The sequence below is a fragment of the Melanotaenia boesemani genome, chromosome 18, assembly GCF_017639745.1.
Source record: "Melanotaenia boesemani isolate fMelBoe1 chromosome 18, fMelBoe1.pri, whole genome shotgun sequence".
NCBI lineage: Eukaryota > Metazoa > Chordata > Actinopteri > Atheriniformes > Melanotaeniidae > Melanotaenia > Melanotaenia boesemani.
The window spans coordinates 13,652,162-13,664,726 of NC_055699.1; the positions used below are offsets into that span (position 1 = coordinate 13,652,162).

A 12,565-nucleotide genomic window follows, 5' to 3' on the forward strand; every position below is an offset into this window, starting at 1 on the left:
GCTTTTAACAGCTGTTTGTAGATGAACATTGGGACTTGATAGGTATCAGTATCTAGACAAGTTGTTTCCCAATCAAGGTCATCAGGACCCACTGCCCTGCATGTCTTAGACGTGTTCCTATTCCAACATTCCTGATTCAGAATAATAAACTTCCTCATCCAGTTCTTTGCAAGCCTGTTAACAAGCCATTCATTTCATTCAGGCGTGTTAAATTAGGGTTACCTCTAAAACATACAGGGTTGAGAAACACTGACCTAGACAGTACTTTATATGCAATTTCATCTTTGCAAATGTTCAGTAGGTTGAGGTAGAAATCTGTTCCATCTCTTTTTGCTGTCTGTTATGTGTTATATCCAAGGTCCAGCTAAGTAAGGCCTGACTCATGTATTGGTTGTTTTGGGAGTACAGCTTCTCTGGTATGCCATGGACTGTGAAGGGTTGTTTTTATCTTGCACATTATGTATGTATGAGAAACTGCTGAGTTGGTTGATTGCAAACCATCCCAAGTCTCAGTCTAAAGGCACAAATACATCTCTGGTGACAGTAGATCAGGGGAGATCAGGTACTTCATGCAGTTTTAGTGGCTCTTTTTTGTTGATCAAGTTTCTGGCTTTTACATGCATCCCTGAGTAGCAATCTCAGTATCATAATTTATTTATGACCAAAAAGCTCCCCCCCTCCTTTTTTGTGGATCTCACACCCTGGCCTGTAATCTCTTCAGATATTCATAATTCAGAGACAAGAGAGTGACTGCTTTGCTTCCTTTCATGATGATGATTAAATCAAATTTGAGTCTGTCATTGGGAATAAAGAGACTAATCTAGTTGGAGGGTTCCCAAACCATGCTTACATGTATTGCAGGCCAGTCACTGTTTTTTTTTTAAACATTATAGTAGTAAAGCATGTGGGATGGGGACATGTTTTTAACTTAACTTCTCTCCACTGCCACTGAAATGTATTTCTATAGTTTAATAACAGGGCTTGCATTTTACATTCACTGTTCTGGAGTAAGTCACAAATTTCCACTCTGAGTGGATCTTCATATTCTTCAAATGCTAACTGTGGAAGAGTTTAGTACATAGCAGCGTCTCTGTTGCATATCTGTTGTCTGAAGCTGATAAGCTTTATCTTTAGGCTGTTAAAGGCTGTAAAAAGTTTTTAACTTGAATTTGCAGGTTGCATTGCTGTTCACCTAGTCTAAGTCACTGCAACAACTAGCTTGATTATAGCTCTTCTTGAAGTGAAATGTTTAAATTGCTTGTGTGGCTTGCACAGTTTTACAAGTTATGGCCAAAAGTTATGTCCAAAATCTTGGCATGGCAATATTTGGCTGCTTTTGTGAACATTATGTTCACATTTTGACATAATCAGACCAAGACGACACCTAAAACATAAGTTAACGAGACATTAACATTTTTGTTGTGGTATACCCACCACTGTTAGATTTAGTTTGAGATGGATGAACTAATATCAGTGTAAAATGAACCTTTTTGCATTTTCTGTGAATATTACCCAAAAGTTGAATATTGCTAACGTCTTTGAGTAGTTTATGTTTACTATAAACTTATACTAGTTCTCTTTCCTATTGAAGATAAATGGGTGTGGATGTAAGAATCTGTGCATTTGGCACATGAGCTCTTGAAGTGGGATCTAACCAGGAGATGCTATTGATTGGGAGTAAACATAAATATTCAACTGAACCTTCTTTTTTTGGTGTAAATGATGTAGATTAACAGCTTATTCTTATTTGCAGATAACACTATGCATTCTAAAACTAAATGCATGTCAATTTTCTATCAGCAAAATATAATAGTAGAAATGTCTACAGTAACCAAGATATGCTTTAAGTGTGCTTTCACAGAAGCCCAGGTTACCCATGCAACACTGCATGACCATATCATCTACAAGGCTGACAGTACCTTTCCTCTGAACCCTGCAAAGTCTTTGATTTTCAAAAGAATTTTAAAAATCTTCTCAGATCACAGCACAGTCTTTTTTTATTGCCATTTTTAAAATGAGTTCAGTCCCACAAAGTGCATTTGTGGATCCACCACAAACTGTGTTAACTAATGAGGGTTTTCAAAAGCTATCCTGATCCTATGCAGTGATTTCCTCTTTCTCTTTGACAGAGAAATAATAGAATACTAACTTAATTATTGACATACTAGTCATGAGCTGGCCAATAAAAGCTGAGTGTTTTATGTCATGAGCAGATTTCTGACATTAAAGTCAATTTAATTAATGTAAACTAATCCAACGTGCTGTACTAAACAAGGCAAATGATCTGCAATATAAGGTTTGTATTAACAGCAATTTGATATGACACCTGGTAAAAATTTAAACAAAGCTTTTGACTGTGATCTCTCAGGAAAACATTAAAATTCACACTGCCACTCAACCTCTGTCTAAACACAGAGGAGAGAATCAGTTGTTTATCTTAATGACCTTTTAAAAGCTCTGCCACAGACCTAATACCATATACTCTTTGTTTTTGGTTTTTATTTTCTCTGTTTCACATTTTCTTCAAGCTTGAAATGACAGAGCTGTGATCAGATCATGCACAGCTAATAAAGACAGCTTCACTTTCAGGCACAGTTCGAGTAATTACTACAAAACAGGCAGCTAAACACACAACCCAATGCCAGGCTCGTCCTGAGGGGCTGCAGGACGGGGCGAGGAGGGAGGATATTTGCGAGATCAGGCAGTCAGACGATGAATGGAGACCAATATGTGGAAAATTTAGAGGGTGGAATGCGCTGTAAGGTGGGGGCAAAGGCTGTGTTTATATTTGTGAGTGTGTGGGAAAAACAGAAAGAGAAGAAGGGGGCATTCAGTTGCTTTGGTGCATGCTAATCAAGTTATCATGTCCACTTACAGCCCAAGGAACTTGATGGCTGACTGCTGTGTGTAACTGATAGTCATGCTGGTGGTGTGGGAGAGCTGATCATGTTCAGCTGGTGACTAATGACTGTATGTGTATGCAGATGGGAAAGTTGGGTAACATGAGACCATGCATACAGGATATATTTGTGCTTTGTAATGAAAATCATGATTCTGAAGTGTAAATTCACAATTTTTCTACTTCATTGCCATACGCTCATACCAATATGACTGTTCACACTAGATCTTTCCAGCTTAAGTATTTTAGTAACTTAACTTTAATATAAAATCATGTTGAATAGAAAGCCTACCCCCTTTCAAGGTTTTAAGGTTTTATTTATCAAAACTTCATAAAGAAATCCATTGATACTTACCAGGTATTAGCATTGGGCAACTACAACTTTACTTAAAGAGCAGTTCGTGACACATTGCAACCTCTACATAATTTGGGGATCAGAATATCATAATGTGTTTACTATGTGACTTTTTCATCTCTCTTACAACAGTGAGCAGTTCAGTCGGTCATTCCTGCCTACTGTTATTAGTGGAAAATTACTATTTTGAGATTGTTGTATTCTATTCCTGTTCTGTTTGAATGTATCAGTAAGTAATCAAAGTCACTGTTTCTGTATGACATTATCAGTCATTGACATAATTGTAGAATAAGAATTTTAGTCCACTGGGACCATTGCACCACTTTAAGTCTTGTTTAGTCATTCTAATGTAGATTTACTACTCTGGTATCATTAACTTGTCACATGACCCAGAGAGTCGTACTTTTGGTGCTATAATATTTTGATGCACAGAGAATTTCATTGTTGACTCAATGACTATAAGGTGACCTGGTCTGCTGGCCTGAAAACAAACGCAAATCATCAGTCATCCACCGCTGTGTTTGACAGTTTGTTTGAGGTGTTAGTGCTAAAATGTTGTTTGGTTTTAAGTTAACATATTGCTGCTCCTTATGACTAAACATCTCAGCTTTTGCCTTCTCTGAAGCATATTGTTTCAAACATCTTGTGGTTTGTTCAGTTGCAAGTTTGCAAAGCTAAGTTGAGCTGCCATGTTCTCTTCAACCTAACCCCTAACCCTTTCAAACAAGCCCTTCTTGTTTAGTCTCTTTTTAATTCTACTCTCATGACTTTTAATATTCAACATGCTAACTTAGGCCTGTGGAGTTTATTATGTAGCTTTGGGATTTTTTTTTTTCTGTGAGCGTTACACTCTTTCTGTGAAGTTGCTGGTTAACTCCTGGGAAGATAGGCAACTGTCCTTAGTGTGACTAATCTTTTCCACCGTAGATTAATGCACTCTAAATTGCTTGGAAATGGCCTTTATAGCCCTGCTGTGCTGATTTCTTTGAACACCTTGGTTACATCCCATCTTGATTACTGTAACTCTCCTCTTTTAGGTTTACCAGACAATTCCTCCATAAACTGCAACTGCCTGGATTATTCCCAGAATCCCTTCCTTTAGTCCCTTCCTGTCCTGTAGAAACGCCACTGGTATCCTATTAAATTCAGTATTATTTATAAAATCTTACCATCAAGGCCATCAACAACCTCACCCTCTGTATCTCACTGAGCTTCTTCACACTAACATACCCTGCCATACTTTCAGATCCTGGTCTTCCATCCAACCCCTCCCACCTGCTTGCTAGTCCACTATGGGGTCAGGAGCCGTCAGCCGCTTGGCCCATGTGTCTTAAATAAAACATTCAAAAACCCCTGACATAAAACATTCAGAATCTCCCACCTCCTTCAAATCCCATGTTAAAACACATCTTTTTAGACAGGCATATTCCCTTTAGTTCTGGGACTAGAGTGAACTCACTGTTGCACTTTATTGTTGTTTCTACTATATTACATGTTATTGTCTCTTTCCTTGTATGCTTTTATCGTATCTTTTGTACAATAAGCATGGGTGCCCTAAAAAGCACCTATGAAGGAAATGTGTCATTATCATTATAATTATTCCCAGATTGATGGGGAGCAGCAGTTACTTCTCTAAGATTATTGCTGATGTCTTTCCTCCTTGGCACTTTTAACACATGTGAATACTCAGGATGAGCGAGGTAGAAAATGTATATATGTTTTAGACACTTTTGCTGATCATCAATAAAGTGCATTTGATTATCAGCTCCTGGCTGCATTAGGGGTGTACAAAGGGTCTCGTCTTACAAACTTTTTCTGCAATTTGGTTTAGTTTTAGTTAAATAATCACACTGGAGTTTAGATATGTAAAACAAAGGTATATTTTCTTTTTTACATAATCGTAATGTCTACTGAGGAAGCAATTTTTAATGTTAACACCCAATTTGTGTTAGTATACTATGTACTGAAATGTGTTACTGTCCACTTTGGCCTAATTTCTCCAAAGGACATTGGTGATGTGCCGCATTTGTCCTTAATTTGTTTTTCTGTGTCAGAAATATGCTCACAAGGCACTTGAGAAAGACTAAAGGTACAACGCTCATTTTATTAGGCGGCTGATATGCTCAGACACAATGGCTTGTCTTTTTTTTTTTTTTTTTTTTTTTGTGGCCATTTCTGTCAGACTATCACACAGCTTGGTTTGGACAGACACTGCCAAAACAAGCTTCTCCTCCATTATTTTCCATAGTTACCAGGGTGACATGTTCTGTCCACGCAATCGGTTAAATGAAAAACTGCCATTTCAGCAGCATTTCTGAAAAGTTCAGCGACATTCTACTTGAAGCGCTCGCAGAGGCTGCAAAAAAAAAAAAAAAAAAGAAAAGAAAAAAAGAGCGGAGCACTGAAAAAAAAGATGCTTGGTGCATCACTTTCTGTCTAGCCTAAAAAAGATGATTCTGCTCAAAGAAAAAAGAAAAGCTTCATAAACCCATAGCCCAAAGAACAACAATATTTCAGCAGAGATGACATAGAGGTTTAATGGGTTAAACAGAAGGCCCTTCACTCCGTAGAGGCAGGTTCGAGTTCAGCTGAAGGTAACCTATGTGGATATTCATTTAATCATCTGGTGGGAGGGGGTTGGGGATGAATTGTAGTAAAGAACTGCTGTAGAAGCACTGTAATTTTATTTTTCATTTGTAAGATGGAAAAAATACAGAATATTAAACCAGTTTTGCTTGAACTGACCAAATTGTGTCTGTCAGCCCATCCACTGGCTAATAATGAGCATGTCCTCTGCTTTTTATGCAAAAATGATGGCTGAGGCCATATGTGTGCTGCTGCAAAATCCAGACATAGTGATGAAAATTGAAGAAAACTAATGAGTGGTGGATATAGGCCTGGTAAATTAAAAAAAATCCATTCTGAGTATTAACTGGTAATGCCTGTCTGGTCAGGTGACTTTGCCTCCCACCCTCTCCTCCTCTTCTGCATATCTTCTGTTCTTGTCTACCCGTTTAGGCAAGGTCTGGATCTTTTCCAGTGACATCTCTCTCCATCCCTCCTTACTTGTCTTTACCTAAGTTTGGCACATTAAACCTTTCTCTCTCTCTCTCTCTCTCTCTCTTTTTTTTCCAGCAATAACTTCTTTGTGTGTGTGATGCAAACAGAACAGATACCAACATCACCTTAACCTGAGGGGTGACTCTGTATTCCCATATTTTATTGAGATAGAAAATGGGAATAAATGGCAGACGATGTCCTCAGGTACAGGCGACAAGGAGCCCTCCTGAGATGATCTGTTGCTACAATACAGTTTCTTTAGTCAAGGACAAGTCAAACGAGAGAGGAAAAAAAGAGAAAAAAGTCACGTTTTATTGCTGATTAGAGCCACAGTTTTAGAGATTGTGTGCTGCTAAAAATATGCTGCCGGTAACTTTAACCAAAAATAAACAAATATTCCCACGTACATCCTCATGGGTATGTCTAGGTCTAGGGTAGATACATGCTGTAAATGTGGATGGACATAAACTGAAAATGCAAGCAGTCCACCAGAAATCTATCACAGAGGATAAATGAACAGCAAAGGCAAATAAATGAATTAGATTTGATGGTGCTTGTTGTTTTCGATCTACACTTGAAATTCACTTTTTTGTTTTTTGCATGTAAGTATCTGCAATTTCAAATAGAAAAGATCGTAGGGTGCTCTCTTCCACCAGCGGTTAAACTCAAGATTCGCCTTTTCTCAGCACTTATTTCAAGGTTATATCTTCTATTCACCCTCTTTTTCTGCCACTTTAAAATAGTCTACCACTGTCTAAGAGTCTGCAACCCATGCATGACCTTCAGAACTTTCAATTTTTCCTTTTGTCTTCCTCACTTCTTCCTACTTTCCCTTTAGGGAGTTTAAGTTCCAGGGAGCAGGCAGTATCAGTGAGGGTATCATGACTGTCATTGTTCCTGGAGGGAGTCCTTGGGCCCTTCCAAGGACACAGTTTGCTTCTTGGCTGGCTGACAGCTTGTCCATTACTATGACCAAACTAAACTGCCTGAGGCGCACAGATATCCCCCTGCAACATCAGATCTACACAGATATGGGCTGCATTTCTCAGTAGCTTGTGTCATCTGTTGGCCTGCTAATAGGCTGCTGGTGGGTGCAGAGCTGAAACCTATTTACCCGTCTCTGTGTGCTGTTCTGCTAATGAGATACTACCCATAATATAGAGTTAAAGGCATCTTGTATGATACTACAAATTTGAGCACACAACTTCCCATAATCACCTGTCATGCAAACAGGATTTATATTAAGTAAAGTGCCTAATTAGGATAAAATAACAAATGGCCAGTTATGGTTACCTCTGCGTGTTGTAAATGTGAGCAGTTTAATGTGTTTGTTGGTATCTGTTTCTTACTATATAGAATTTGGCCTTTTTTATCACATTACTGAAGGAGGTGAGCATACTGGAAGCAAAGCACAGAACATATGTAATCAATAAATGCTGGCATGACTGAGTTTTATAACTCAGTTGTCGACCGAATGCAGATGTAGCCTTGTGTGCTGCCATTTTCAAACAGTCCTCAGGAGCTGTCCATCTGTCTTTGAAGCTTGCCATTGCTTACTTCATGCTTCCAAATCAAGCCTCTGCATTTGTGCACACCTTGGGGAGATGTGAAGATCATCGATCGGCAGTCCTCCTTTAAAAAAAAAAAGCAAAATATTCCTCTAAAAGAACATTAAGACTTGGAAACTCCAGGGTGTTTAACAGACTTTTCTTAGTTTGCTTCCCATATAAGCAACCAAATTACAAGCTTCATTTATAGACCTCTTGTTAATAGGATACCTAAATTACCAACAGGAGCTACTGAGCAATAATTACAGCTTTTACATTGTAGCTTCATTAGTGGATTGAAATAGTTAGACACAGACCACAAAAATCTTTTTGTTTTAAGGAGTGGCCCTTTTCCAGAGGGGTCTTGGTTCTTACAGGAAACCTTCAGTTTGCAGGAAAACATGTCTGTTTGTCCATCATGCAGTTTGCAGTCAGAACCGCAGGGGCAGGGCAGGAATGTCCCCCTTGTACAATTACCTGATTAGCTTTCTGAACACATGTAGCACAGCCAAGGCTAGCCAGCTTTAATACACACACAGACTGTTCTTCTTCCCTCTCCCCATCCACACCCTAAAACACACACATAAGCAGAGACGTCTTCACAAGAGAAAATGCATGCCCCTAAACTCAAGCATATGGCTATACATCGTATAAAAGCTTGTCACACAAACTTACACACACGTGCTGACTTTAGTCATGTATTACTGCCAATTCACTGCAGTCCACTACTGTAATGGCTTCTTTGCTTCACTGCAGCAGTCAGTTTCAGCTGCACTGACTAGCTTCTACTGGTCGAACAGAGTTCATTCTCATAACATGTCACGCCAGCAGACACAACTACTCCCACAAAGCAAGACTTGTGCTCATTTCACTTCATCCATCTCCTTAGAAAAGGGAGATGTTTCTTTTTCAGCTGCTCTAAAACAACAGTTTTGCTTTGTTGTTTTTTTTTTTCTTTATTTGAAAATAGAAAAAAAGAGATTTCACATTGTATTATAAATGCATTGTACCTTGTGTCCTCTCCACTGCAATGTCTGGGTTGATTTGTATGAACGTGCGGATGAGTAGGTACAGCACCAAGGTAGACTAGTGATTAGTTAGGACATGATTGTCCGTGTATATGATGGATTTCAAATTTGCATGCAAAGTGAGAGATGGCCACTGCCACCAGCACCTGCCACAGTGACTCTTTATGTACTTTCCTTCATTTCTACCCTTCTAAAACTTTCTGTAGTTGTGGCTGTGTTTCCCTATCACTAGAACATAGTACCCCTAGTATTACATTGTCTCCACACAATGAAATTATCCCCAAGTGGAATCAGAGGTTCCTGTGGACGACTCTTGATCTGCTCTATTTGTCTGTTCTTCCATCAGAATTGATTTATCAGATGCTGCTTTCTTAGACCGAAGCTCCAGAGCACCACTGATTAACTAAATGTCGCAGGTTTTATTTACTTGTTCAAAGTTGTGCATTGACATTTGAATGTAAACAAACTTGCTGACATATTAATTGACACAGAGGAGAACTGCTGGCATCCATCGGGAAAACTATTATCTTGTTTGCCCTAAATTTTTGTTTTTAAAGATATTGACACTGAGCCTAGAAAATTAATGGATCTAGAAAGAAGACTAGGGGATTAGGTGTACTGCGTTTGCCAGCTTTATACATCCGCTACACAACAAGCTCTGTATTGCTCTGCAGGGTTTGCTTTTGTGGATCAGCATGGTGGAAACTCCACTGCCCTGGTTCCACTAACATTTCTTCAGAAAGGACCTCTTTCTTCTAACAGTTCTCTGCTTTACTCTGCTCCTGTAGGAGTTGATGACCAAATTGATAACTGAGACTCCAGACCATCCAATCCCTTTTCTCATTGATCACCTGCAGACCAAGCAAGACAGCCCTGGCAAGCTACACAGAGCTTTATCAGGCTCAGCAGCGCTGTGGGCACAGAGCTCCCCAGGTTGGCACACACACACATACACACATGCAGTCATACATGAGGTACAATGAAAAGTTTTCAGACCCTTATTCTCTACATTATGCTATGTTTCAGACTTATCTTAAATATTTGATTTACTTTTCTCGAATGAAATTTACACATAATCCTGCATGGTGAAAAACCAAGCGAAGTGTTTTGTTAATTAAATTTGAATAAAAAGCTAACATATTCCCATCACACAGGTAAATCTGGTATTCTTAAGATGCTTTTGTACCTATACGAAGGGCACACAGCTCTCTAAATAAGGGCTAACAGTTGGTTTTCCTAAAGCTGTTTAAACATGGGACCAACAGATGATCAGGAGAGTGTGTGTGTTAACAATACAACCCAAACTTTTTATACAGTTGCTGATCACATGTTCTTCACAGCAGGAGGTTTTCTGCATTTTCACAGGAAGTGGCATCTGTTTAGAGTGCACAAGAAGCAAAGAGCAATAGGAAAGCAACATAGAGCTCAGCAGAGGAGAATGAAGCAGTAACTCTTACTGCCATGTACACTCACATTACTGTAAATGCTCCTGAACATTTGTTGCCACATTTGCATATTATCTCACCCGATAATATTCTTGACATTTCACTTGGGGGACTAGTTGGGAGTTCTCCACAATAAGTCCAATCAAATGCTGCAGACATTAGCATTCTCACATGCCACCCTCCTGGAACAACTCTACTGTGCTACACTGCAGGATTGCCGTTAAAGTTTGAAAATGAATTCAGAGTAAAAACTTAGCCATGTTGTTGGGAGGTTTATCCAAAAGGAATGCATCAAGACCCATATCTGGGAAAATGATCATGGAAATTTTTTGCAGAATAAGTTGCAGAGCAGCGTCCATTATTCTAAAATGGAAACCCTCAGTAGACTTCCTGGATCTTACTCCCCAGCTGGCTGCTAAACTGATTTATCAGAGGTGTGAGAAGCAAGAAGAGCTGTGGACAGACAAGCAAGGATTGATTGGGATTGAGAAAAAAAGGATGCAGAAATTGAGCAATCTGGATTGTTCAGAGTTACTGACTGGAGAAAAGGTTTACATTTAAACAAGGCAACAATTTGAAGCACTCTGCCAAGAAAGCATAAGAGGGGCTTCAGGAACACTTAGGATAATATCAGATGAATATCTGGACCAGAACAAGTAGAACATTGCCAGTGTGATCTGAAAACAATTGCACACTGACATACTGCAGAGAGGGATGAGTAAATCATTTAATGGAAGGATGTGCAAGACTTGTGGCATCCTTTCCATGCAGACCTGCAGGTGCCATTGCTGCCAAATGGTCTTTTACCAGATACTAAACTATGTGCTTTTAAATTTAATAGAAAAAAAGATGAGACTAAGCAAACCTTGAAATGTGCTAAACCAGGGTCTAAAAAGTTTCCATTTACAGAGTAAATAATTGCTTCCTATAATTGTTATACATGCATCAGAAACTATTTTTATATTAAATTGGATTTATATTTAAAATATGTAACAGCTCTGAACATGTGTTGTCACTGTCTCCTAACAGAAAACAAAAACACCCGAAGGGAGTACAGCAACTTTGAGAAGCCATGGCAAATTCATCCAAAGAAACCTAAGAAATCAAAAAGTGACCTGGCCGTTTCAAGTATCTCCCCACCATCACCAGAGTCCAAGTCCTGTAAGTCTAACTTCTGATCCAACAGCAAAGTTTTCTACTTCCTGATTTGTTTTCCATTCATCTTAATCACAATGACGTTCACAGACTCATTCAATCCACTGTTCTGTGCAGTTTTGATACCTGTTGTATCACTTGTTTCCCCAATTACATGCGCCATTGACTTTAATATCCATTTTTAATTAGATGTAATTATATGTAATTAAAGTTAGTCACAGTGTATAGCCCAGTGTCCTCCTTACAGCCTCCCATTGCTCTGCAGATGAGTTCATTATGAAGTGCCATTTCTCATACACTTCCTACTGCACTACTACACGCTCTAGTTAATTATTTACTGACTTCTTGCATACACGTTGAAAATATGCACAAAGTTGAAAACTTTTAGTTTAGTTTTGAATAAATGACCACATCTGTTATGTTAGAATGAAGCATGAGACTGAGGCAACGAGGATGGGTCAAATAGAAAGGAAGCAGAGCCACAGACTGCTTCAATAATTTAACACTGTGCTCTATCACTGCCAGACCAAGTCTATTTTAGGCTGTGGTTGGAGCATTTCTCACAATCAAGAGGAAACTGCTGTGGAAATGAGCCCATAAAGTTAGCAAAATGACAAGAGGAATAGATTGAGAAGCACATTGAGCGTTACCAACATTCCTTCTTTCCTCTCAGACCGCGAGAAGCCTTCGAAGCTGAAGTGAGAATAAATTAAAAATACATGCATAGGAGTTTTGGTTTGCAGTGCTCATGAAGGTTGAAATAAAAATAGGTGCTTCACATCATTGTTGTGGAGTAGAACAAACGCTGTCAAAAACGCAGATGAACACTAAGTTCATACAAGTTCTGTGTACATTTTGGCTTAGGGTTAATGGACTGTAGCTTCACTTCTGTTTAACTGATGCTTTTAATGGACAAATCTGGTGGGAAATTAGTTCTTAACCTCTATAATCTAAGCTGTTAAGATACAGCGCAGCCTTTTGCTAATGCAGTACAACACACAGAGGTAAGCAGAGGACTGAAGTAATGAAAGTTTTTTTTCCTCCAGCAGTGACATTTGCTCTGTGTTTACTGTTGT

General features: G+C 38.9%; 1 protein-coding gene across 1 annotated transcript in view; it reads left to right on the plus strand.

Moving 5' to 3' along the window:
• Positions 1 to 12,565, plus strand: part of c18h8orf34 (chromosome 18 C8orf34 homolog) — a 70,541-nt gene that overhangs the window by 8,715 nt on the left and 49,261 nt on the right. Inside the window, exons 2-3 of the mRNA XM_041969042.1 lie at positions 9,678 to 9,822; positions 11,364 to 11,495. Of these exons, the coding sequence (XP_041824976.1) occupies positions 9,678 to 9,822; positions 11,364 to 11,495 (277 nt within the window). The remainder of the gene's footprint in view (positions 1 to 9,677; positions 9,823 to 11,363; positions 11,496 to 12,565) is intronic.